The sequence below is a fragment of the Oenanthe melanoleuca genome, chromosome 1, assembly GCF_029582105.1.
Source record: "Oenanthe melanoleuca isolate GR-GAL-2019-014 chromosome 1, OMel1.0, whole genome shotgun sequence".
NCBI lineage: Eukaryota > Metazoa > Chordata > Aves > Passeriformes > Muscicapidae > Oenanthe > Oenanthe melanoleuca.
The window spans coordinates 95,993,103-96,021,063 of record NC_079333.1 but is presented as its reverse complement, the minus strand read 5'-3'; the positions used below and the strand labels follow the sequence as shown (position 1 = coordinate 96,021,063).

At 44.7% G+C, this 27,961-nt stretch overlaps 1 protein-coding gene across 1 annotated transcript in view; it reads right to left on the bottom strand.

The window, feature by feature from the left end:
• Nucleotides 1-19,788, bottom strand: part of NHS (NHS actin remodeling regulator) — a 239,374-nt gene extending 219,586 nt beyond the window's left edge. The window contains exon 1 of the mRNA XM_056483284.1: nt 19,086-19,788. Within this exon, the coding sequence (XP_056339259.1) occupies nt 19,086-19,476 (391 nt within the window). The 5' untranslated portion in view covers nt 19,477-19,788. The remainder of the gene's footprint in view (nt 1-19,085) is intronic.
• Nucleotides 19,789-27,961: the final 8,173 nt, after the last annotated feature.

Sequence of the window (27,961 nt, the reverse complement as noted above, 5' to 3'; positions counted from 1 at the left end):
TATGGATGAATGGATATTTAACCTGCATGTATGTATCCGTGGATGTTAGAATTTATAGATAATGTTGACAAGCTCAAACTATGTTTAAAGACAATGCAGTCTGACAAGCTGCATGCTTTCCCTTGCTGGGGTCACAAGACTACTTTTTGTGAGAGTGAAGAAAATAAAGAGAAGGATGATTTTGAAAACAGTTTTTTTTTTTCAGCCTGATTTTCCACTTTTCTATCTGAAAGAGGCACCAGTGCATGGTCTACTGAAAAAAACCTTTTCCATCTATAATTTTCTTCCTAATACATGGAGCAAATTTTTTTCTGCATGCACAGACAAGGTGTTATAGATTATATTCAGAGGGAGGAGAGACCTCAGATAGCCCCAGATGGGCTACTAAACATCTGTGTGTGGCTTGTGTCTCCTGAAATGAGAGTGAACTTCAGCCTAACAGCTGCTTCTTCAGCAAATGTCCCTCCAATGCTAGTTTCTCTCTGAAACTTTCATCCTCCTAGCACCTAGAAAGCCTCATTTTTCTTTGAATGCATTTTCACAGGTCAGATGCAGGCACGGCACAAAGGAGGGTTGTAAAAAATTAAGTTCTCTCAAATCTGTGCTAGCTTTGGGAATGCAGCACAAATCATCATCAGACAGAACTGACAACATCTTGCTGTGTGCATTAATGCTGTGATGGAGCCAGCACTGCAAAAGCCAGAGGCATGGAGAGCCCAAAGGATAAGGAAAGTGCCAGCTGTGCTCCAGGAAGGAGATGGTGAAACCAGGTGAGAAGCTGGACCCAGCCAAGTCCAGGACCCACTCAAAGCTGTTCCACATGAGCCATGTAAGTGCAAAAAGATTAGATGGAAAAAAAGAAAGCAAGTCCAGCATTAAGAGTTCAGATGATAAATCCTTCCAGATGGGACCCACACACCACTGCTCTTTCTGCCCAATCTCGTGTTACAAAGGACTGAAGCTACAAACAGTTCTGAGATCACACACATATATAGTGAACTAGATCCTCTTTCAATTCCATTTCAGCAGGTACTGAAAGGAAAGGATTTCTCTTTCAGCTCTTATTAGCATTTTCATCCCATTCTGGAATTTGTCTATCATTTTTATCTTTTGATTTAGAAATGTTAATAAAGATTGATGGTCTCCCTGAGGAAAAACAGGTGAGGAGATAGCACAAGTCGGATTATATCATCTCAATAAATCTTCCTTTCAAAACAAACACAGCTTTCTCTTCTTGCAAAATACTGCTCTTTAAAGACTATACTTTGTTTTTTAATAAAGAAAAAAGTCTTTCAACTGTGTTAATGATTAGCAAATGATATGGCAACTCACCAAGATGCTTAGGCCTGTAGCTTTAGTCACTTATCAGATTAATACACATAAATGAAGGATTCTGTATTCTTCACTCCCAATGACTGAAGTAATTTGGTTAAGTGAGGGAAGACTACAGCACTGAGCCTGGAAAAATGGGGAGGATGGAGGGAGAAACTGAGGAGAAAGGAGCTCCCAGAGCACACTTATAAGGATACTGCTGTCTGCAGCCTCCTTTGAGTTGTGAATAATACTGAGAAATAAAAGAGCTCCAGAAGCAGCTTATAAAAATAATTAGTGGCATGAAAAGATCTACAGATGGAAAGACACTGGAGAGGTCTAATGTATTTAATTTAGATATAAGGGCACAAGAAAGAGGTACACAAAGGAATGAATAGTACAGAGAGAGAATTCCAGGATTCTTTAATTATCCAGCTTTGTAATGCAAGAACAAGTGGGTATTCAGAGAAATTAAACTAATTCCAGAGAGTTCCCAGGCAATGCACAGGTAACCAGCAGAGCTGCTGGCCATGTTTCATCACTAAGGCCAAGAATTTAGGAAGAATTTTTAAAAAAAAACAAAACAAAAAACACACACTCAGCTCAGTTAATAGCAGCATGTGCAATGAAAACAGAGTGAACAAATAGCACATAAGAAGCTCATGCTTCAAAGGACCTGTCAAAGCCAAGCCTTCCTTCTCTAGAATAAAGCTTCATGTGTGGGCAGTTGTTACTACTTTTTACTACAGTACTTCTTACACTTTGCTTGAACCATCTGGTAGCAGCCATTATTTCTGATCAAAACTATTTTTCTGAGTATTTCAGTTTTGTCATTAGGCTCAAGGAAGAAAGAATATTCTTTTCCTCCCCTGAGCCCTCTCTCCAGGCTACCTCAGCCTGCAGCAGGCCATACCTGGGATGGGAGGGACCCTGCACTGCTCTCTCCACTGTTACAGCAGAACACCACCACTGCCAGGTGCTGTATCCATGGCCTGGAACACCCCACACAGCTCTGCATTCCCTCCATAACAACACCACTGCCAGGTGCTGTATCCATGGCCTGGAACACCCCACAACAGCTCTGCATTCCCTCCAGAACACCACCATGGCCTGGAACACCCCACACAGCACTGCATTCCCTCCACAACAACACCACTGCCATGTGCTGTATCCATGGCCTGGAACACCCCACACAGCTCTGCATTCCCTCCACAACAACACCACTGCCATGTGCTGTATCCATGGCCTGGAACACCCCACACAGCTCTGCATTCCCTCCATAACACCACCACTGCCATGTGCTGTATCCATGGCCTGGAACACCCCACACAGCACTACATTCCCTCTCCAGCAGCAGCACATATAACTCAGTATAACTCAATATAACTTCCCAAGCTGGTTGTCATCCTCAGGTGTTTTCACAACCACTGAAGAGGATGTGCATGGACACCACTCCACAACTTTTCTTATCAGCTGATCCCAAGGGGACATTTAATGTGAGTCTCCTGCCACTGGCCATAGCTACAGAGTCCTCCTCAAGCTGTGGGAGTTAAAACAGACTTTGTGAGCACCCAGGACCCCAGGGAGATGGCAGAGGAGTCAACCCTGCACCCATCAGCCCCTGGGGAGAAGGGGCACCCTCAGTCCACCTCAGGCCACAAGCATGGGACAACTTTTCCCTCCAGAAGGCAGAGAGATGTAAATGGCAAGGATCCAGCTCGCTGTGCCTGCTCTGCATGCCCAGTCATTTCCTGAGTTCCCTCGGAGAGGGAGGGAAAGCAGAAGGAAAAGGCCCAGGTGAAGCACAATGACCCGAGGCTGGCACCGCATCCCCGTGTCCCCAGCTGGGCTCCTCCCTTCAGCAGCACCTGGGAAGGGTGGCAAGGCTAAAACACCACTCACATGCAGCTACTAAAGTCCACTATCATTTTATACCAGGCCAGACAGCTGGTTTGTATGATTCCAGTTTTCACAGAGAGTTTTCTTTCCACTGTGTCCCCCTTAAAAAAGCTTTTCCTCCCGAGTTAGTTCTCTCACTGGAGAATGCCAGTGCAGCTCCAATTATCTCTCAGATAATCCAAAGCTCAGTTTGCTGTCAAACTCAGACCTGGGATAAGGCTTCAAGAGAAAAACTGTTATAAAAGTCCTCACCATGAAATAATTTAAAGACAAGGTAGAGAGTTTGTGTCTATCCTGCCTAACCACTCTGTTTCTAGGAGTTTCCAGATAAGAACATCTGTTTTTAAATAATCTCAGTGCTACTTTGGAGTTTCTACATCTTACAATGACACAATCAGCTGCTTTTTATTAACTTATTTGTTTGTGCAGCAGCATTGGTGAATGTTCATCCATTCAGCACTGCACATCAAGCAACTGGGGCAGATCCAGTAGCAGGAGTGTTCAGTGCCTGCCAATTCTGGTATATCAGCACTAACTAGGAGCTGAATCATGCTTGCCTTGCCTGAGCAGGCATTCACTGAAGACAAATACATACACAGTTGCTCACTGAATCCTCTTTCCTCCACAGTCTAACAGCTAAAATGTGAACTAAAAGCATGAGGCAACAGCAAAGCATTTAAGGTGCAGCTGAACCCTCCTTCCCCTAACTCCCTGTCTCCAAAACTCTTTCAAATCATGAAAAAAAAATGCCCTTTCCCAGTACCATGTACCATGAGTACAGGGAGGAGCTGATCCATGAGGACTCTTGTAAACAGATTACACTATTGCACAGAGCTTTGCAAGGCTTTGGAATACTATCCTAAAAGTTCTTGGAATTTCTCAGAGTGTGAGCTAACAGTCTCTGACTGCCAAAGAGCTGAGGGGAGGGGGCAGAGCAAGGCAGTCCCTAATTTGATAAAATGCTGCATGACCTCACCTGAAGCCTTTGGCACATGATTCTCCTGTTGAGAACGGATGGAGCATACTGGGCATCACTCTTCCATTCACAGGACAAAGAGCAGGAGCAGCAGTGAGACTCACAGGTGCAGGGTGTGCCACCACAGCCCTCAGGGACCAAATTTAACAGTTCCACTTCACCAATTGCAATAAGGGAGAAAGCCCCATTACTGCACTCGGTCTGACTGACAAGCTATCTTCCCTGCAAGGCTTCCCAATGGCTCAGAGCAGTGGACTTGATGCCTGTCCATTCAGAGAGTAAATGAAAAGCCATGGTCCTTGAAGCTTTTAATCATGGCACCTCAAGTTCTTAAACACTGGATTATAGAGGGGCACACGGAAGAACCAGAAAATCCCAGAGTCCAGTCTGATTTCTGCAGCTATAAATATTCTGTAACTACCCCTTGGACAGCACTATTCTATCTGATCTGATTTGGACTTTTTGCAATGAGTGGAAGTGGACAAGCTGCTTGGCAGCTGTGAAGATCCTGTGCATGATGGAGCAAGGGGCTCTTTCACTGAAAGGCAGGTCTCAATTTGTCCTACAGCTGCCCAGTGATCTTACAAGAAGATTGTGAGCAGTTTTGAAATGTCTTGACCAAAGCACTGTTGCTGTCCCTGCTGGAAACAAAAGCACCTTGTAATCATGCCATAAACCAAGAAGTTTTATAACAAGCCCTCTCCTCTACCGAACTGCCACTGTAAATCCAAGAATGGAGATCTCCACCTCCACTAAAATGAACAAAGCTGTAGATCTGGGTTTAAAAGGTAAGGGGGATATGATTACACTTTACAAGCCACCTGCAGATCTTGAATAAACTACTACTTAATTGAATCACTCTTCTGAAATTTCCTTTAAAGAAAAAGAAAGATACTGACTCATTATAGTTTCTTTGATCCTTTCCAACACAAGCAACTATATGAAGTAATTTTCCTTCCCTGGGTCCTCCCCTATTTGCTTCTTGAAGTGTCAGACTGTTCTAGGAGACAGTCCCTGCTTGTGCCATAACACTGCTTATCCTACCTCATCTCTGTTAAAGATGCAACAGCTCTGATTAAACTACTAATGAGGTAGGTCTACTGCCATAGGTGGGTAAATCATGTCTACCAATGCAAGCAAAGAACAAACACATCAGGACACTGCTTGTGACTTCCCCAGCCTCCACCAGCATTTTGGGAAAGGGCTGACTTTTAATATATGCTACTTTGTCCACATCCCCTCAGAAATACTGATCAAACCTAATGTCCCCCAAAACCCTTTTATGCTGGAGCATCTCTTTCTTGAGAGACTTCATAGTTAAATGATCATTTAAATATTCTTCTGCATGTGCATTATACCTGCACTCCTTCTATGCTTGTGAACTACAGAGGAACAGCTAATAGTAGTTTAATAATACACTAAGGTGATAGTAACAAAAGCAGAGCTACAGCTTTCCATAACATTAGATTTACTATATTGAGCTTTTAATACTGCAAGAGATTAACAGTGACAGATTCTCTTGTACAGTAGCAAAAGCTATTGCAATTCTTGCAACTTTCACATTAATCACATTTAAACATGCTGCTAACAGATGGGCATCATGGAGTGCTAGGTCTCTCACAAGCCAGTACTAACAAAAAGCATGTCTAAGAAACCTTGTGGCCTCTACAGTTCAGAAGGATTTGATATCCAGGCACCTTGTTATTGTTTTTGTTGTATATTATCTAGGATTATTAGAAAAGCCCAAGTTAAATAGATGACAGACTTCAGCACATGGGAGCAGGAAGGGAAAGGAAGGGGGGCAGAAAGAGTCAAAACAAGACCACCCACACAAAGTTCCTCTGAGTCCACATTTCACATGCATGATCATGATTTTTCCACTACACAGGGAAAGCACTGGGTTCTGCATTGCAACTTTTCCTCTGACACTACTACCTGCAAAAACCCTTCCCAAAGCCCAGACACAAGCCCAAGCTGTGAAAAACGAGCTGCTAGGCTGGACAGAGAATAGCAGCCTGTCCTCCCTCCCCTTTCATTAGTGCAGATGACAGGTTCAGGTGGCCCTTTGTGACTGGAGCTGGGAGAGCACCTGAAGAAAAGCAGTGTTAGAACTTGGCACCCAGATAGAACATAGATGTTTAATAAACTTCCCAGCACCGTTTTTTAATTAAACCAAGTCCCAAGGTAAAACCTCATCTTTACATGACTGTAATTAACCAGGACACACTGTCTGTAATGTAAGAAAGCTCAATCTCCTCTGTGAGCCAGAGCTCAGAAGAAAGACTGGCAACTGCAAACTCAGCCTGGTTCTCACAGAGTAAGGTCTGCAGATCTCTTCAGTTCCAGCCTGCAAGGACTCCTGCTTGCTGAAAAGTGAGACTGCAGAATCCCACCTGGGGTACTGCCTTCATATGGCACCTGAAAGCATTTGCTCATGAAGGACAGAAGCACCCCTGATGTGGAAGGGTCTCAGCCTTGCAGATTGCCTGTCATCTACAAAACAGGTCTGTGTGTCATGGATCTATCACCCCACAACCCAACTTGTTACCACTGAGAGGAAGGGTGTGCTGTCACTGCCACAGAGCTGAGAACACAGTGCCAAAATCCTGTGGCAGTACCCACTCACACTGTGACATTCACACAACTTAAGGGACTCAGCTAGAAACATCCTCTGCTTCAAACAGGATGGATGGCCAAAACTTTAGAGTGCTAAAACTTGGTGACTTGAATGCCACTAACAACTTGACATGAAAAGTCAGTGGTATTTTAGCTGCTGGGTCCTCCTCAGTTCCAGCCTGCAAAACTAAACATTCTCACTCAGGAGGAGTTGAGCACCTGGATGGGTCTGAGTCTGCTCTACACACCTGCCAGCCATTGACAGATAGCAGCAGAAAACACCTAAAAGCTATCTGCTGTTTCCTCATAAACCACATTCCAGTGTCCTCAACAGGCTTGACATGGGGCTTCCAGGGAGCAGAACTCACATGATGCTCACAACTGACCACCATGCCTCCAAAACACAGCAGAAAAAAAGGCTGTACAGATATGAAAGGAAAATTCAGGTGAGCTTCCACAAGCTCTATAAATTAGTAAAATGTTCCTGTAGTGCTATCAGGGCACAAAGCAGTAGAGAGAACTCTGTGTTATGTCAATGAAAATAATATTGGTATATAATTCAGTATCCTCACACCCAAGGAATATGATCTGAAAGGAAAACAGGAATTACTTTAACACTGGAGATGTAGCTTGGACAAAGAAAGAAATACTGTAGTATCAGCCAAGTTTGTCTCAGTCAGCTCCAGCCTTCAATACCAAAGCACTTAATTATGCTATCCAGCACTTAGCTCTAGGGCTCTGTCCATCTGGCTCATGCCACCAGAATCAAGAGGCTACAGAGGAGCAGACTGCAGCAAACAAGGTCAGTATGTGCCAACTTCTGTAGAGACATATTTAACAAGCCCAAGGTTGGACTGCCTCAAAAGAGAACAAAGGCATGGGAGACACCTCTTTGAAAAAATAAATATGACACATTCCTTAAGTGCATTGCATCACAGAATGAACTAGGTTGGAAAAGACCTTTTGAGATCATCAAGTCCAACTCATGACCTAGACTTGCATCACTTTAACTTTACCTTACCCATTTATTGTTCTGGAAGATTTAATTTCATTACCTTAGCTTTTGTACATTTGAATTTTATTTTTCAACCCCTTCTGTAATATAGCAGGGGCACTTCATTCAAAAACAATGTCTATACTCTTGCAAGTATGCAGTACCAAACAGCAGAATTCCCACATCCCTAAGCAAGATGTACCTCACTTCTGACCACACATTACATGCAGTAGAAGAGTTTCCATCAGTGACTTCAGAACCTCTGAGTCCAAACTTATCTTCCATTGAGAGAGGGAGGGAATGGGAAGGAAGGGAGCCCAACCATGAGATGCTTTTGGACGAAGATACAAAGTCAAAACAAGAAAAAAACAAGATACATCAATTGCCTTCAATTTTTACCTCTGCAATGAGAGCTGGAGTACTAAATATTTTCATTCATTTGATGAGTTTGCTGCTAATGTGGCTGTAAATTTCTCCTCCCATTTATTAAGCTTTTTTAATCTCAGTGACCAGTATGATCTTGTCCAATCTTTCCACTGGTCTCCTTCCATTATCTAGAAAAGCATTTCTCTCTGTGTGTGTATATATGTATGTGTGTGTGTGCACATGTGTATACACAAAGTTGTTCCTTCTCTAGTGATGCACAGAATTTTGAGGAATAATTTCTTCTTGTTTTTCTTCCTCTCTGAGGAAAACCTATTTCAATTGTTGTTTAAAAAGGTCTGCACAAAAACAGGCACACTCATTTTATGGTGGCAGAACCTTTTAGTCTCACAGTCCAAGATGCTGCTTATCAAGACAAATCTAAAGCCAAACAGGATTCAGAAAGAAAATAAATAACCAGCCTGAGCTGTGATATTTTGCAGTTTCCTCTTATTTTCTTTAAATAATTGCCATTCTATTAGGTTCTTAGGAACAACCAGATAAATGAAACACACTTTTAATCTACACTAATAATTTGTGTAAAGTTCCACTTGGACAATTTCATAAATGAATAATCCCATTATAGCTTCTGAATGTAGCTGTAACCCATTCACTCATCTGCAGACACAGCACTTCTCAAATATAGGTGCTCATTTTCATATATACCTGTAAGCAGATGATTTTATTGTTGGATCTGAGAGAGAATAGTACTATAAACTGTGTACTGACAGAGGTCCCTAAAAATATTTGCAGCACAAACCCTGGGTCATACATGATTGCCACAAAATACACTTCAGCTACAGTCCTGATTTGAAAGTACAGGAACTTAAACCAGTGCTTTTAATGTGCCAGGCACAATGAGTGCATTTACAACATCTATTAAAAGCAGGTTATGTTTGGGGGAGGGGGATAATTACATCTTAGCAGATAGTTTATTAACTGAACAAGACAGCATCACATTAAAGATAATCAATGGAGAATAAACCACAGTTGTAAAAATTAATACTGTTCATTCACACCATGAAAGGAGTGGGGGGGTTGCCTTTGCTATTAAGACAGAAGTAAAAGTATAACCCCTGAGAAACCACCATGAGAAGAGGAGTAAAGGATAGGATGGCACAAAATGAAAGTCATTCAAGGCATAAATTTCAAAAAAACAATAGACTAACCTTCACATTGAAGTAAATGTGAGCTCCAACTGGAGCATTTTTTTATTAGGTTGGAACATTTATACGGGATTCCTTCCCCGGGGGACTTTCTAGATCCTAATAAAGAACAAGACCTTCCTCCAAATACAGTAGGAATAATCTGTTGTCTCCTTCACCTGGCTGCCTCTTTTATGATTTCTACATTGTATAAATGTAGTTGAAATTGCTGAGTAACAAATATAAAATTCCTGAATGGCTGGTGTGAGACACCCAGGCACACTCACCCCCTTCCCTGCTACACACACAGAATGTGCTATTCCTTAATACTTGTTTTGATACGAAACAAGGCTAAAAACAGTGCTGCCAGGATAATCCAATTTATGGGGAAAATTTGTCTTTGTTATGCTGTGTGCAAGGCTTCAGGCAATCTTCTGCAGAGACCAAGACCTCAGGCTCCTGCAGCAACACTTGTTGCAGGGAACAGTCAACACAGGAAGGGAAGTGAGATCTCCTCAGTGTGCTGGGATTGGAGCCTCTGTGATGATTGTAACTGCTGGGGTAGAAAAAGGCCAGAGAAGCTGAGTTTAGCACAGCCTGAAGCAGCACAACCAGTCAGAAGCAGGTTTGGATAAGTATGAGAAAGTCATCCCTCCAATGTAAAAAAAAAAAAAAAAAAAAAAAATTTGCATTCAAAATCTGGGTTGTGCAGACCTATGTAGTTTCCAGGGTTAAGGCTGGGAATGTGAAAGTCAGTGGTCAATCCATTATATATTATTTCTTTTCTTAGAAATTAATTAAGATACATCTCTTGACTCTCCTCCTGCACACAACACTTCAACAAAACCTCTTCACCAAAGGAAAGACAGTGACAAGAACTGGCCCTCTTTTTTCTGCAAATAATAAACTTTACAGGGAGAAAAAATGAAACTGAGTAGTACCCATCCTTTGTACCCACTCTGATTTGCATGGTAAGCATTAAATCATAATTAATCTCTTGTTTCACTTAAAATTAAATCGCCCCTTATCATAGATTGCTAAGTACTGGATGCAGTGAAACATGTATAGCATCTTTAAAAAATTTGCCTCTGAGCATCACAGTGAGTTACTGCTGCCTATCTTGAGTTTCATCATCCAGAAGATCTAAATTCTGCAATCATGGACAGTCATTGGCATCTGAAGAGAACAATGCTTAGTAATGCCCTTTTGGGGAGGGAAAAAAAAAAAAGAAAGAAAAAAATCAGGCAAAATTGAGTACGCACAGAGAGCCCAGTTTTGACTAAAAGCAGTCTAAAGCCTCTGGACACACTGAAATTTTTCAGTGCACCTTACATATTCTGCTCCTAAAAATGACCCAGTTCTGTAGCCACTGATGCACACATTTTCAAGAAGGATTAGCATCTTTTCTTACTGATACACACATCTTCAAGAAGGATTAGCACCAACTCACCCTCTGTCCAGGTCAACTTAAAAGTCTGTTCAAATATTGTCAAGATAACAAAAAACACTTTGAGAAGGTGGGGGAGAAGCTGTGGAGGCTGAAGACTCTGTGCATATTTATAGCACAAACACACCTTCCCATGCTCATTGCCCTTAATCACATGCACACACTCGCAAGACATCTCCTCCAAACTTTCCCAGGGACTCAGTCTGAGTGGCTGTAGTTCAAAGTCCAACTGCCTTGGCAGCTGAAAAGAAAGAGAAAACCATGGTGGCTTTGTAAGAATTACAGTGATCCTATTAAAAAAAAATATGTCACTCTCTGCTGGGACTTAGCATGGCAGTGCCACACAGCACTCATTGAATTGAGCAGCATTTCAAGCACACAGCTCCTGGTGTAATAGGACTACAGGCTTAATTAGGTTCCTATCAGTATTGCTTTTTTCCTGCCTTCAGCCAAGAAGGTATAAGAAAAGATTGTCCAATACAGATACTGCAATTTAAAGTCTCAAGTTAAGAACACAGTGGGTGTATATCTACTTTAAAATCTACCCTAAAAACATGCCAGTTGTTAAACTAAGCAGTGCATTAGAAGCAGTTAGATATAATGAGAATGTAAATGGAAAGTATTCTAGGGAGATATTTCAGCTAAAAACAGCATCTATGCTATCTTTTATTTTAATCATGCTCTAAGCCCTGCCTTTTTGAACTTTTTATAAATTCTGCTATCTCCCTTTGCAGTTACTTACATATTGGTATATAAATTCAAAGACGAGAAGCAATTAGGAATGAAGTGAAGACTCCCTCTCTTGATGCTAATACATCAAAGGAAGTGAAAAAAACCTTCCCCCCTCATACACACTGGGTAACACAGAGAGATTCTGCTCTTCACAGCCTAATAGCTCAAGTAGCTCCAATCGAGGGTCTGATGTCAGCCTCTGATTATGGGAGATGCCAAGCGATTGGAAAGAGCAGCTTTTGAACAATCCCAGCACTCTGACTCCAGCGACCACACAGCCCTGCAACAATGCTTTTAGAACATGTGTGTATTATTCACATCAGCTAGCCTTATTTTTTTCCCACTTTGGACACCTTAACGTTGCTATTAAGAGTTCCCTGGGGGGTATCTGCTTGATTTAGGTACAACACATGAGAAGGGAATGTGTCAGACCAGGGGCTTTTTTAAACAGCTGTGGCTCCCCTGCACCCAATCTGATCCTCAGAACAGGTAAACCTATGTAAGAAATGCCAACAAAACCTGATTCTGCTGATCAAGAACAGCAGCTGAGTGGCACCTTGAAATTGGGTATTTATATTTCCTTCCTGCAAGTCCTTCCCTCAGCCCAAGGACATTTGAGAACTGTGCAAGAGTTTTTTGGAAACACTCCAGGCCCTTCATCTTTCAAAGAGAGAACGTCTCTTATGCATCTGAATCAACAGGTGAACGACCTCCCCATGCCCTCAGCACGTTAACAGAGTCTGTGTATTTCTTGATCACCACATCTCCCCTGTATGAGCAGGGGAACTAACCAAAAGTAGGAACTACTCCATTGATTTCACTGGAACATTCATCTTATGTTTCTGTATGACCACAAACATTGTGCTATTTAAGGTTTTTAAATAGAAGCATGGAGTTTAAAGGGGCTGTAGCAAGAATTTCTGTTAAACCACTGCAAGTTGATGTCTCTTACAGGTCCGGTTCTATCTTCTCTGCAGTTTTGCTCCCATGTAAAGGAGACCTTATTGGTCTTAAAGGAGCTAAAACATTTCCAGCAGAATTTCTAATAAACCCACGGGAGACTCTTGCTTGGCTCTTGAGCATGAGCCAGGAAGAAGCTGCACTAACTACTATGATACCACACAGCCTTGTAGCTGCAGTGAGGTGGAAATCAAGCACTTTATGTTTTTTATATGCTTTTTAACTGGCAGGCTCTCCATCTAGCAACAAAATCCCCAAACATTCAAACCTGGTACATGAGCTTAACTACTATTTGTGGAATGACAAGCAAGGAGCTATAGCACAGACAAATGCTTTCTGAGCTACACCAGTGGAAGATCAAGTAAATGACATTCACCAAAACTCTAGAAGATTTACACCTGTATAACAGGGAATGGCTTTGAAGGAAAACCACTGCTTTCTGCTCTTCATCTATTACCAGGCTGTGCCAGACAAAGTCTAGTGAGTCTACCTGAGCACTGAGCTCTCAGAGCCTTTCCACCAAGCATCTCACTGGCCTTGGCAGGACAAAGGATTTTACACTACACTTTTATCTGCAAAGAGACCAGAGTCTGCATTCCACAAGCTAACAGGACTGAAGGTGACAACCCCAGCTTTCAAAAAGTTACATCCCTGCCAAAGCCACCTGACATTCCGTCTTGCTTCCTTCCATCACATACTAAATGCATGAGAGAAAAATACCTCAAGCAACGCCTCTGAATGGTCGTTTTCCTGTGTTAAAGGTCTTCTATCACCATTCTGTAAACAAAGATAAGGCATTTTTCTCCTAAATGACAGTACTCTAGCTAATGGTGCTCTAGTGAATGTTAAGGCAAAGTGGGGATGGGATCTTTATGTGAGCAGGTTTTTCTTCCCCTGTCCCTTTGTTCTGACAGCAGTAAAGGTAAGAAGCAAAGCCCATGCTTTGGCCTCCCTCTTCTTTCCACTCTGCTAAAGTGACATCAATCCTCTGCATTCAGAAGAAACCATACACTGAGGAAATTCAACTTTCCCACACCCACAGCTTGGGTTATTTGCATTCATGGGCAAACTGCAAGCAAGTGCACCAGAGAGGTGAGTTCTTTAACCCAAATGAGTACACAGTGACCAGCACAACACCAAGAACCCAAACCTGGCAAGTAAAGCCAAAAGCCCTTCTCCTTTCCCAAAATGACAGGTGAGGAGGTTGTGTCACTCTGTTCAGGCAGGTAAAGGACACAGAGCTGAAAGTGATGGATCACTACATCCAGTGTACAGCTGCTTTTCTTTGCAGGTTTTATTCTGCACCCAAAAAAGACTTGCCAATTAATGTAATTTCAGTGTACAAAGGAGCTCTGAATACTTCCTCTTGCTTTATGTCCCCTAGGTTACATTAGTGTGCACCTCTAAAAGAGTAACTATCCTCTTAGATACACTTAGATAGGCTCACTAACTATAAAGGACAATAAAACAAAGTTAAAGGAAGCTAGGAATCTTTTCTACTTTGTCTCCAGCAGTATCTGAGATATTTTTGTGTAAATGTATCCAGCCCATGGAGATCTACAGCTGAACTTCAGTATCACAGAAAACCCATACAATAAAAATTGCACTTTAAATCTCAAGGATCTTGAGAAGCTGAGATAAAGTGCAACACTTATCTTCCCAACTTGGATGTTTTTTTTTCTTTCAAGATGCATCTACTCCTAAGGTCTGATGTACCTCCCTGAAGATCTCTGCAAGAATGCTCACCAACCCTAAGCCTGGGATGGCCTTACAATGCAACTGAATTCTGAGATGGAAGCATGACAATTTATTGATTCCATTTCAACAGTAATTGAGACTTCAGCACTCTAAGTCAAGAAGGAGGAGGTGCATTTCCTGTTCATTTTCTGATGAGCTTTGGGTCCAATATATGCTTTGTAAAAATGGTAGGATTGTGGCAGAAAACACATTAAAACCTTTTAAGGGATTAAACATTTCCCTGTAGTGCTCAAAACCCAAACAGAAAAGCACTTTATCAGTGCGGTTTAAAGTCACACTAACAAAAACCACAAACCAAACAAAATCAAAACAAAACCACCTAAACAGCACAATGAAAGAGACTAAAAGCAAAAGTGAAACTTGCCAGGCTGTTCTCAGTAACCAACTTCAATCAAACAGAATAAATGAATGCAGAGCCTAAAATTATAAAGAATCAGTTCAGAGCTGTCTTTTTTATCTCAATACTGACACTTCAGGAAACAAGAAAATCCTATAGAGTATCTCACTGTAGAGATCCAGGAGCCTCTGAAGAGCAGAGTAACACGGGAGATCCCCACACTTCTAAGCAGCTGCATCACTAACTGTTAGCACATAGCAAAATCAGGAATGGAAAAGCAGAGCAATGAAGATACAGCAGGCAAATTCTGGAAACCATACAGCTTTTAGAAAGATTGGCTACTGGTAACACATTGATGCTTTCAAAAAAAAGCCTGGAATGTGTGGAATTCTCTGGGATGCCGGGGTGCAAAAAGGATCTCATTAGCTAGGGCTTTCAAAATCTGCTGCCCCGTTGCTGCCTATTATTCAAAGCAAGATGGCTTACATCATCAGTTTCTGTAAAGTGCAATATTCCACTTAAACTGCCAGATCTCTAGTCCCATAGACTGAGAAATCATCTTTCCAAATTAACAGGGAGGCACTGAGTCCCAAGTCTACACACTAGTCCAGCACTTCTATGTTTCTGTATTACCAAGATAATCAAGCATCTAATAATAAAACAGGGCAGTGCCCACTGCTCAGTTCTCTTGCTGGCAACAAGAAAACTCTAAGCAACATCCAGACTGACAACAATCATGTTATTCCCACATGGTTCTGCTTTAGAAACAGACCCTGGAGCTGCTCGTGATGAAAAGCAGTGGACTGGCAGAAGGGCAAAGTAGTTAGTTCAGGAGCTGAGCAGGAAAACATTTCTCACCCTTGTTTCTCTTACATTCAGAGGATGGGAAAGGATTCATATTTGCAAGATGCTGGCTGGCCAGAGGCTTAAAAGAAAGATGAAAGGACAAACAGCTTCTGGGTAGGCAGAAGTGAGAGACCTTGAGTTTTTGAAGATGACCTGCTTGTAACTGCCCAGAATCTGTCCTTTATTGTGCCTAACAAAGTTTTTCAATCACACTGAACAGTAACAAAAACAAAAGGCAAAACATAGGTAAACACCTTTGCCAGTAGCTTAGTAGAGGACTTTCAAGTACTTTTCGTATAGCAAAGTATACACATACTTGCAAATGTTCACCATTGCAAAAGCAACATAGCTGAGAATGTTAAGGCCTTGTGATGACAGGAGTAGTGATAAGCATTACTGGGAAAATGCCAGTTTTAATTATTTTAATTCTTTGTTAATATTCCCTGAATCCATCATAGTTGTTATAATATAATGACACATAATTTTCAGTATAATATACAATGTTATTATGCAAAACTGCATTATATTCTATTTTCAAGTGAACTCCTCTCCTGCTCCCCTTCCCCTTGGTACCATCTCTGCAATTGCCAAGGAATGATATTCTGGGCAAGGATTGTCCCTCTAACCACTGGCTGCAATAGCCCTTGAGATGGCATTAGCCCATCATTTCCTTTCCTAACACAGCCTGACTGCTCACAGGGGAATCTCAGAATCCAGCTCGCTTTTGAGGCATGGAGAAAACAGCCTTCCACTGTCACAGCTCAGTATCTAGGGCATGTCCAGTAGCATTATTCTCAAATCACTGTGCTGAACTTGAAGTTGGAATATGAAGAATGTCTCACTGTGGCAAGATAGGCTAGTAGTTTTAAACTGAATACTTGAAAAGCTTGTGGTTGAGCTGCACTGTCCTGGTGTCAACATCCCAGTACATGGTGTCTTGGTCAATGCACCAAAGAGCCCAGCCCCTCCAGACTCATAACATGCAATAAATTCAATGCAGCCATTGCAGTCATGCCATGGGTGGGGTGGCTGCATGCCTGTCACCAACTTGTTCCTTGTGGTTATGAGTCCAAACCTCCAGCCAGTTCTGAATTATTCTTAGATGTGTCATTTGGGCTGGACAGCCAAAAGACAGCCCTGAGGCCATCCCATCATTTTCATTCTTGCCACAGGAGATAGAAGTCAGTATGCCTAATGTGATGCTGATTGGGTCCTGGGCAGATCTGTGACCACCTGCAATTGCCCTCTTGGTTTCAAAAGAACAACTGGGTGTAGTAACTTGAGTGTAATACTTTCAGGAGTGAATTATGTAGGCACTGCATGCATAAAACAAACATTAGCATAGTCTTGCTGAAAGTAATAATGAAGGAGGAGGCGTCAGCCCAGAGTTAAAACACACTATCATTATACACTCCAGGGAAGATGGGCAGCTCCCTGCCAGGCAGTTTGAGCTGTCCCTTGGGAACAGTGAGCAGGTCTGGAGGCCAAGGGGAGGCATTGCTGTGCATGTGTATGGATTTGGGGGGAATGTCAGGAGATAATGTGTGGAGTGGTGCTGTTCAGCTCTGGGTCTCAGCTGACATGCTCAGGTGCAGCACTATGTAAATGCAGCTCTGCTGATCCAACACTGGACAGGGAATAAAAGCAGCCAGAGGAGGCAAAGAAGTTGAGTGTTCAAGTACATTGGATTGTATTGAGACTTTCACCTGCAGGGAAGATGTGGTACAGTGCTGCATGGAGAGAAGTGATGAGGACAGGGAGGTGTGCTTTGAGCAGCTGTACAGCTGCAGGCAAGACACACACCTACTGGAGGATGGGTGGGGGCAAAATCCAGCCTTGTGGAGGATCCCTTGGCTGACCAGACCTAGGGACATCTGCAGATTTATCAGTGGCACTGTGCTGTATACAAGAGGAAGGAAGAACAGCTGGCAAACACAGGGAAGATCACGACCAAAATTTTCTCCCCTCTTAAAGAGAGAAGGATTTAAAAAAACACCAAAAACTAAAAAAAAAAAAAAAAAAAATGGATTCTGCATTTATCATCACAGGGATAAAGCCAGACTCTCTAATTAAGCAGATGACATAACTGTGCTGTAATATCAAGATTTTGCTCTGTGATTTGCAAACAAGCTGCACTTGCACAATCCAGAAAGAAAAAAGCCATACAGATTAGAACAGCTAAGATCTGCTCTCACTTACATTAGTATATACCCACACTTACTCAGCTCAAAAGACCTACAGATGAAAATGTGATATGAGGAGTTTCATTTCCTCAGACAGTTCCCTCACCAGCCCAGCCAAGCCTCCTTCTCACTGCAGTTTCCAATCACAGCCTGGCACTCTGCTCTGATTACACACTCAGCCTGAAACCTCAAAAAATCTCTCTCAGTCTCATCTACGGTTGGTGTACATTAATGCATCACCAGCAAAGTCACTGTACATCTGCTGAGAATGTAACTTAAATACCATTGAATACTTAAGACTTAATTCTGATAATTAGGACAGCTTCATTGATCCTAGAAGAGTTATGTACATTCCACAATGCTCCAAAGGGGAGGAAATCTAAAGCACAATTTTTAAATGGCATATTCACAAAAAACACAGAGAAGAGGGCATGGTCTTGTTTACCCCGGTGTAAACTCACTTTGCTGTACTTAGTGAAGGTACTCAGGATTTAGAGGGGTACAGAAGAAGGCAAAAACTAAGCCAAATTCTCCTTTCAAGTCATTGCTTTTACTAAAACAGATACTGAGAGGTCAGAACCAACACCAATCTCTGCTACTCCAGACTTCCAATCCACAGCCCTATCTATAAAGAAACCACGTATCCACAAGTGCTCGGGAAGCGTATGCACCAGTGAGAGCACAAAATCATTACACTGCTGTGAGCACGAGCCATATTCAGCAAAAATCAGCAGCTGTTAGGACTACAGAGCTTTTCACTGCTTTTATAGTTTGGGTGGAGAAGAAACAGGATTCAAGCGGTGCTCATAACGCAAGTTCTATATTGCCTTGATCTTTATCCTCCTCCCCCTCCTCCACCCTCCCCTCTTCGCTCTTCAGGGCCACTCTTTAAACAGAAAGAAGTCATTAGCCAAACTTCCTTATTTTATGGCCCCGACAGTCAGGTAACGACGAAGCAGTTTTATTATTTCTACTGAAGAGCATTTGATTGGGAATTCAGAGACACTTCTAAGGGGAAGATGTCTGTCGGGGAAGGGAGACAGGCCGGCAAAGCGACAAAACCCAAATACGCCCGAGTGCGGCGGATCCTCTCCATCAGCCCCGGCGCCCAGCTGACAGACCTCGTCCCCTTTCCTGGCCAAACCCTTGGCTGCAGAAGATGCGTCCCGAGAGCCCCGCCAGCCAGCTCCTTACGTAAGGCACAAACCACTGACATCATCCCTCCCGCCGGCATCGCCGCGGCGCCCAGCGGCGCCCGCAGACCCGACCCGACCCGCGCCCGCCGCTCCCTTCCCGCTCTGCTGCCCCGCCAGGGCTCCTTTCCCACCGACTCCGGCCCCAGACTTCGCACGGCAGGTTGCCCGGGGACGGCTTTCCCCGCCGGGCGCCCGTGCTGCGGTGCGCCCCATCCATCCATCCGCGGTGCGCCCCATCCATCCCGCATTCCGCGGTACTTACGCACTGCCTCCTGCTTGGGGTCGAGGCCGCGCACGGCTCCCTGCAGCCCGGCGATGCGGCCGTGCAGCGCCCGTACGCGGCGGTGGGTGCCCTGGATGTCAGCCTCGACCTCCTGGAAAAGGGTGCAGGCGTGCCGGGCCACGTCGGAGAGCTGTCGGAGGATCCGCGACAGGGCTACGTTGCTGACCGAGCAGAGGTCCAGCACCATCAGCACGGCCGCCGCCTCCCTGTCCCCGCCGCCGGCCGCCTCGGCGCCCTCGCTCGCCGTGCCCGGCTCCTGCGGCGGGTCCCGCGGCGGCGGCTCCGCGCCCCAGCCCTCCTCCAGCACGGAGGCGGCGGGCTGCCGCCGGCACAGCCGCTGCGGCTCCACGATCCGCTTGGCGAAGGGCATGGCCGAGCCCTCGGCCGGAGCTCTCCCGGGCTCCCGCGGGCACTGCCGGGGATCGCTGCCCTCCTCCTCCTCCTCCTCCTCCTCCTCCTCCTCCTGCTCCTGCTCGTCGTTCTCCTCCTGGCCGCCGCCGCTGCTCGCCCGCCGCCGTCACTCGCGGGCGGCCGCCGGCGGGCGGCTCATCGCCTCGCTCGCTGCCTGCCGCTCCGGGGCTGCGGGGCGGCCGCCGAGCATCCGCCGCTGCCGCTGCCGCCGCGGGAGCCGGGGCGCATCCGCGCCGCTCGCTCGCTGCTCTCACGCCGTCCCGCTCCGGTGTGAAGGGGCGGCCCGAAAACCCGGAGAGAGGAATCCCGCGGCCGCGAGGAGGAGCGAGCGCCGAGCCTCCCGCCGGAGAGCGCGGGCGGGGCGCTGCCGGTGCCGCCGCCGCCGCGGGGAGGCGCTGCGGGGGCCGCGGGGCCGCCGCTCCGGGCGCGCTCCGCCGCCTCCGCCCGCTCCCCCCGGGAGCCGCGCTCAGGTGCAGCAGAGGGAAGAGAAGCTGTCTGCAGGGCGGGAGGGGACCCCGCTCGGCAGGGCCCCGCACCGGTGTCACTCCCGGGGCACCGCGGAGGTTGTTGTACTGCCCGGAATCAGGTGCGAGCACTTGGGCACGGCTTCTTTGGAGGTGTCGGGGAAAGCTGGGTTCCCGTCAGACGAGGGGCGCTGCTTCTGACAACACAGCTCAGCTGGTGTACGTACACTTCTGAAAGGTGAACGTGCCTAACAAGCAGGCATGAAATCTGAACACAAACTCTAAATTATTGGTGGTAAATAGCACTGAAAGAGGTACTGTAAAAGGAGATCCAGGCAGATGCAAATACAGGCATTCCACAGTTTGGAAACAGCAGCTTGTTTGCCCGCTTGACCTTAGCTTGTCATCCTTGCACTTGAGTGTTGTGGTAAAGTCTGTCATTACATGACCACATAGAGGCAGCTTTTAATTACCTCTGGTCAAATAGCCTGAGCTGCAGGGAGCATCACTGCCAGCCTGGTGATACACATATCCCGTTCTCTGCAGATGCAACGACCTGCTCCCGGGACAAGTTTAGGTCCAGAGGGAGGACACAGCTGGTTTCACAGAGATCAGCCCGAGCTGATGAGCTGTGCTGGCTCTGCTGCTGGTTTTCAGCATGGACCATTCATGAACCTTCACGCTTTGCCTCTGGAAAGAGGAACACACCATGACACAAAGTCAGCTCAGGTCTTTAGCTCGGGTCTCTGGCTTGGCTTGAAATGGGTCCCAGCCCTATGCCTGGGCAGGGGGGAAGGCACAGAGCCTGTCCCAATCCCAGCACCACTTCCCCACACTTCCTGGGGGGCTTGAAGTTCGGGTGTGACCCAGTGGGAGCAAGCAGGGACGTGAGAGCTGTCGGAGGTCCAGAGGCAGTGCTCAAATACTAAAGCTATTTCTTGGACCCAAAATGAGCCACTACTAAAATCACTGGGGTATTTGCACCCCACATTCATGAGTTTCCTCTGCAGCTGGGAGACTTTCAGCTCTTGTAATGGAGCATGGACTGTACTCCTCTTCCTTCCTGGGGAGTCATGATATGTTATTTATAAACCACTGAAAGGTATTTTAATATTTCACTTGAGATTCATAAAGCTGGGGGAACTGTTAAGTTGTAATGCTTTGGAAAGAACAGCAGCCACCCAAACTGATGTGGGATCACAAGAAAAGGACCAGGCAATAGCAGTATAGCATTCACCAGTCAGAGGCAGGAGACACCTCTGAGGAAATCATCTCAGGCACTCATTTGGCCTCTCTCTCAGGAACTGATAAGCCAGTGGATTGAGCCATCGGGAGCAGGTAAAAGCTGCAAGGGGTAGGATTTTAGATTGCATCTTACCACAGCCATTGCACCTACTCTCTGATCAGCTCAGACAGGACAAGGGCTGTGCAGCTCTCTCCCTTCCCTTGAAAACAGCACCTTGGTTCTGGCAGTTTATCCCTATTCAACCCAGCAAAGCTACCAGAAACCAGTGCTACTTCTTCATTCACTTTTCCCAGTCTCCACATTTACATAGACTCCATGGTCTCTCTTTTTATCCCATGCTTGGAGAGGTACACCTTACCTTAGGGACCCTACTAGTCCCATGATGGTTGTGTGACTTGTGTGCAGGACAGACAGCACCAAACCCACAGGAATGAACAGGAAGGAAGGAAGGAAGGAAGGAAGGAAGGAAGGAAGGAAGGAAGGAAGGAAGGAAGGAAGGAAGGAAGGAAGGAAGGAAGGAAGGAAGGAAGGAAAGAAGGAAGGAAGGAAGTCTGTGCATCTCCACCATATCAAGCATATTTTCATATTTCATATTTTTGGAGGTTTGAAGCACTACTGTCCTTCCCTCCACAAGTCTAGATGTTGCATTTTCCTTACTTTTTCATTGCAAGCAGAACAGATTCCACATGCAGCTTGGGTGAGGGGCACTGGCACTTTCTACCAGGCAGATGGAGATACCGTGTCACTTTCCTCTGCTCAGAGCACAGCTCTTATCTTTGCCTGTGCTGAGGAGTCAGGTTCCCCCAGTCATGCACTTACTATGTGTTTTTTATCAGTGATATCATGTGCAAATCCAAATTCAGTAGTTTCTCAGCTGCTGCTGGGATTGCTCTTGGTATGTCTGTTCAATAGCAGATGTAGTAAGAGGGGGTCAGTCTCAAAGGTTAACCTCAGTCTCACCCAATGGCTCTTTGGAGTCTCTTATAGCAAAAGGAAAGGGAAAAATCTTCCATGGTGGATTTTGAATGTTGTTCATTCAGTTCTGAAGTGCCTTTCAGAGGTGCCAATCCCTCTGTGCTGACTGGAGGCTTCTTTTGGCTGGAGTTAAACCTCAAGACCCAGAGTATTTAATTTGTGAATACATCAGCCTGGACCAACAAGCTGCATTGCTAGATTTCAAGAAGCACTTGCTGACCTCAGAGATTGAGACATGTCAGAAAGAATATGAGTCATGAACAGAGATAAATAAGTGAAATGATTCCTTGTGTATTTATTTATGGCAGGAAAAATTGTCGTGTTGAACTGTGCTGCTTTCTTGCATGTGCATGAGCTGTATTCACTGTTTTAGTGTCTGTGCATTTAGTTTGGGATGCTGCTGTAGATGGCAGTGGCTTTCATCCATATCAGTGAAGGGTGATGGTTTGCTTTGAAGACACATGACGTGGGAGTGGAAGACTGGGCTAGCAGAGTAAAAGAAAGGTCCTGCTTGATCTCTGACTGGTGCTGCTGGTGGTAGCAAGCACCTGGTCATAGCCCACAGTGATTATTGTGCAGCTTCCCACCCCCTTCCCACCACTGTGCTCATTCCCTGGCTCACTTTGGCTGCTGGCAGCCCTGCTGAGCTGTGCCTTTACAGCACACCAGCCAGGGAATTCCTGTCTTTGGAGACAGAGGGCAGAGCCATTGGCAGATAAGAAGGGATCTGGTTTCCTGCTGCAGCGAGTCCAGGAAGCAGGGAGGTAGGATTAGGCAATCTCACCCCGTTTGGCAGGGCTGCTCTCTCGTTCTGCAGTGCCAGAAAGGGAGGAGAGGCTGATGAGTGCTGGAAGCTATTGTCATTTCCTCCTCTTTCCACAGCTGTCAGGAAGGTGCCTTTAGGCATCATATTAATGAAGATGTGGCCTTCTGGCCATAATGTGGAATCTGTCATCGCTGGTGCTAGCCCACCCTAAATATATCACTTATTTATTCTCAGCAAAGATGTCACAGACAAAACATTCCTAAACTTGTACCCACTCAGGCTAGCAAAATTATCCTTTTTTGGAAAGTCCCTTCAATATTCAGCTGCCATTCTGCACTTAGACCCAACAGCAACATTCCTTGATCACAGTAAGGACACTTTAAATGTAAAAGTTCATGAGGCAGGAAAGGAGGGCAGTTCCCTGTAAGTTTGGACCTGCTTATTTAGAAATCTCAGTCCTGAGTGTTTGTTTCAGACAGTAAAAGTTAAAATCATTTCCAAAACATAGGACATTAAGATTTTACTGGGAGATACCTTTCCTGAAGAGGATCCCTAATTTTGAGCTAGTGAGGCAAAAGGCTGGTAATTCATATTTTGATGGCATGTCTAGGACACAGAGATGACTTTGTCCTTCAGTGAAGGCTGCACTGCTGATGTACTGAGGCACACATCTTCTTACTTTTGGTTCCTGTTTCCCTAAAACTTTAGTGGCACAAACAGCTATACAAATATATGCAGCATGCAAGACACCACAAATCTCTTCCAGGAGTTGCTATATGAATATGACTAGATATTGGTGTTTTATAGGTAGGAGTATTCCCTGTTCATCCTTGTTTCTCTCACAATACTCACAAAATCATTGTTGCTGCCAGTTTGCCCTCACTACTAAAGCTGTACAGTCTGAATTTTCTCTTGTTCTCTGGGCCAGGGCACCCCTTTTCCTCATTTTTTCCTTCTTGACAGAAAGAATTTTCCTGTCCTCAGTAGAGCTGTTTCCTGATCTTTCTCACACCTGCAGCTGAGGACATGCACAGGCATTAGAATGGTGAATGTTTCTCTGCATTAATCTCTCTCATGTCCAACCACATTTCCCCAGGCACTCGTGTGCTGTCACCACCTTACACTGATCCAGCCCACTACTGCTCTTTCTGGTAGTTGTTAATATTTGTATTGCCATAAACCTTTTCACCCTTGAACTCTGATTTAGTCATTGGTTTAAGTGGGGGAAATACAGGATCTGCAGCAGTCCTGGTACCTGTAGCAAAAGGAATTACTGGACTCCATGTAGAGCTGCAAAACAGAATTGAGTACATTCAAACTGACTTCCTTTCTCCAAAGTGCCCTAATTATGGTTGTTACAGAGTTTACTTGCAATCAGAGTAGGGATGACATTTCAAACTGAAGAGTGATTATTAAATTGACACTTCCTTTAAAATGTGCCTGAAGTCAAGACTGACATGCTAATTGAATTTTATTAACAAGAAATGTCTATTTTAATAGGGGAACTTCCTAATCTCTCTATCAAGTCCATGCTAAGTGCATACCTAATCATTACTACCTGGTATAGCTGCTCCAAAAAAAAAAAAAAAAAAAAAAAAAGCAAGCCTCATTGGAGCATCCCCCTGAGCAGCAAATGCTGTAATTTCCTTTGATATCAATATTAGTTTCACATTCATAAATCCCATTGGCTGTTAGCACAAGAACATGTCAAGGAAGGAAAAAAAACCAAAGCCCTTTAAGCCTTTAAAAATAATAGTGGTTAAGAATGTGCAATAAATCCAAGACCAAATCAAAATGATGCTGGGTATTGCTGGCAAATTTCAGGGTCCCTTAAAACACATTAAACATTTCCAACAGCTCTAGTATGACAGGTATCAGTGTTCCCACCATTATTCTACAGAATACTGATGCTCATTTTGTCATCTCAGGAGAAAGGAGCTGTGTAGAGGATGGTTGGGATACATTTCCTAGGCTCCATACCAGAACACAAACTCAGCAGAGTAACTGCAATACTGGAGCAGCATCCAGCTCCAAGCTGGACTTCAGGAAAACTAGATTCTACCACGTGGGCTGTGCCACTCTGTGCTGGGAAAGGGCAGGTGGGTGCTTCTTCACAAGGAAAAGCTCTCAAACTAAAGTCAGGCTCTGTTCTCTATAGGAAAGCTCTGTTGATGCAACACCACCAGCAGCCTTAGCTGGAGTGCTGTGACACCTGACTCCAGCCTCTGCAGAGAACTGGTTAATTCAATCTTCACAGCCCCAAGTAGGAACATTCACAATGACAAAAAGTTAACACTGGGGGTTATATCTTAATAAAACACAGTAAAAGGAGAAGCAGACAATAAACTGTGCTCTTTACAAAGAAATATGATCCCTTGTAGGGAAACAGAAGGAAAAAAGATGTTTTACTTCTAGTGTGAGCTCCATCCACCCTCTTTTTTACTCTGACTTCTTAATTGCACTTGATTTGATAGCAGTGGGGGTTTAACCTATGTTGTGGGTATTTTCACTGTTGTCTTTAATTTTGCCTGCTGGCATCAGGCAGTTTGTGCACATCAAGCCAAGTCTGCTGTCTTGATTCAGGACTCATGACCTCAGCTGACATTTTGCCTGTATCAGAAGAGTGGGAGTACACTAGCAAAGAGAAAAGAAGATTTATTGGGAGCAGAATGTGAAAATCCCATCATCCACAGACGAGCTTTTATCCAGTATTAACAACACACGTTTTTACACATTCCAAAATAATTTGGCACGTGCAGTTTGCATGCTGAACATGTCCTAACTCTCTGTCATAGAGTCTAAATGTGAAAGTAATTTCAAGTTTCTATATTCTGGAGCCAATCCAGCTTGCGGTTCGTGTCACCAATCAAGGGCAGTAAAATGTCACTTCCCTTATGCTCATGATGAAGAGCTGAAGAAGGAGATACTCTGGGAAAGGCTAGACCAGGTCAATGCCTCTGCACTTTCTGTTGCTTCTCCCAGGGGCAAGGAACTTTAGTTTGGTTGGGTGGGTGTTTGCCTGGGCTGTTACTTTCTGTGCTGTGGCATGACCTTAACTCACTGAGCCCTGGGTGCTGCTTGGAGAGTGAAGCACTCTGAGCTCCCTTCTTTGCAGGGCTGAGAGGGGAGGCTCAGGCTGCATCACAGCTTTCCTAGCAGTGCCTCATGCCAGCCATCCCCCAAGGGTTTAACCAATTCTTGGGCTCCCCGAGGTGGATTCCAGCAGAGGAAGAGCAAGAGTGACTCAGGCTGGTTTCACCAAACTGATGAGTTTCCAGTCTCATGAGGGAAAGAGCATTAGGGTACTGCAAGCTCTGGCCTACAGTGTACTGCCATATTCCAGCTCAGTCAGAAGTTTAATTTATTGGAAAACCCGTGCTCCAGGTGTCCAAAATAGCAAAAAAAGGAGCAAATTAGGATTGAATACTACTGGGCTAAGTAAATGAAAAGCTCATGCTACCCTGCACGTACTCTTTCCAGCTGTATGATTTCCATTATGAATAAATTTTCTCTGCCAGGAGTAACTCTTTGATTTTGAAAGAAATCAAAATAACAAAAGATATATAATTACTTTGTAGGTGGGCTAATTCCTTCTTCCATCTCTTTGTCCACGACAGAGGCAACAGGAATAGTTTTATACTTGGTGGCTTGGCTGTGCTTCCAGCCCTCTACCAGCAGAAGGGAAAGGCACCCTAAACATTAATACTTTAAATCTGACCATAAAGCAACAAAGTTGGTTTATACTCTTGAGCAGGCTGAATAGTTCCTCCATGTACCAGAACTGGTGCTGGAAGTACAGCCAGTAGCCCAACTTTTAAGAAGAATCTTCATCTGATATAAATCATTTTTAGCTGGAGACCACTTGTGGTCTCATCATGGCCAGTCAAATTAGCTTCCTGTTTTGTTTTACAACAAGTAGTACTCTAAGTGCTCTGAAAATGCACCATAATAGGAAAAGTCTGACAAAGTAAGTGATTACTATTTCAAAGGAAAGCGAAGTTTATAGGAGCATAATTAGTCATCTGCTCTTAAACCAGAAAAATATGGTGGATAAAAAATTGTCTTTGGAGTTTTAAAAAGAGATACAGAAATATGTTAAATGATGGAACATTATTAGAGTCTGCATTTATTTTAAGAATAAACAGAACTATTAGACAGTTGCCCACCTTCATATCTTCTCTTTCTGTTTTCTGCCTAATGGGCTTTCTTCCTTGTTTACAGAAAAAAAAAAAAAAACCCAGCCCTATCCTGTTTATGGTTGAGTTGCAATATGCTGAAAATTATTACTTCAGATTTTGTACATTAAGTCTGTCTGCTGGCAAGAGGAAAACCCTCTCATATTATCTAATTATGGCTTCAAGCAGCACTAATGAAGAAGTTGCACAGGCTGGGGCCTGTTCTCTCCTCTCTGGAGGCATCAACAGAGAGTCTGTGGTTGTGGTCACACAGAAGTGGGGAGGGAGGCTGGGGCTGCAGGCACAGCAGCCTGCACAGGGAAGGTTGGCTCTCCAGAGCCAATTCCACAGCCCCAGCGTGGGGCTCAGCTTCAGGAACAGAGGCTGAGACCCCCAACAATGCCTTCGTCCCCTGGCACCCTGGTGGCCTCAGCTGGGATGGAGCCCCCATGCCTTGGGAAGGAGATGTGCACAGCTGTGCCAGCACAACTGCAGCACGTGTCTGCAGCTCAGTTCCTGGCAGTGGGCTTCCAGCCAGCCTGAGAAGCAGCTGTCCTGCTGGGGGAAGTTGTGCCTGCTTGTTGGAGTATACATCCTGGAATCAAATATGTGGATGTAAAATAAGGCAATCTCAGTGGAGACTCATGCTAGAGGAGCCAGGCTGTGTACTCAGGGCAAGGACTGAGCCATGACAATGTAGATTGAGGAGCTTGCCTATTTAGTATCAACTCCAATTTGGCTGTAAAACCCACTGTAAAAGTCAAACATAAAAGTCACAACCAAATTCCCTGCTGCCATTGCTTACCTGTTACAGATTC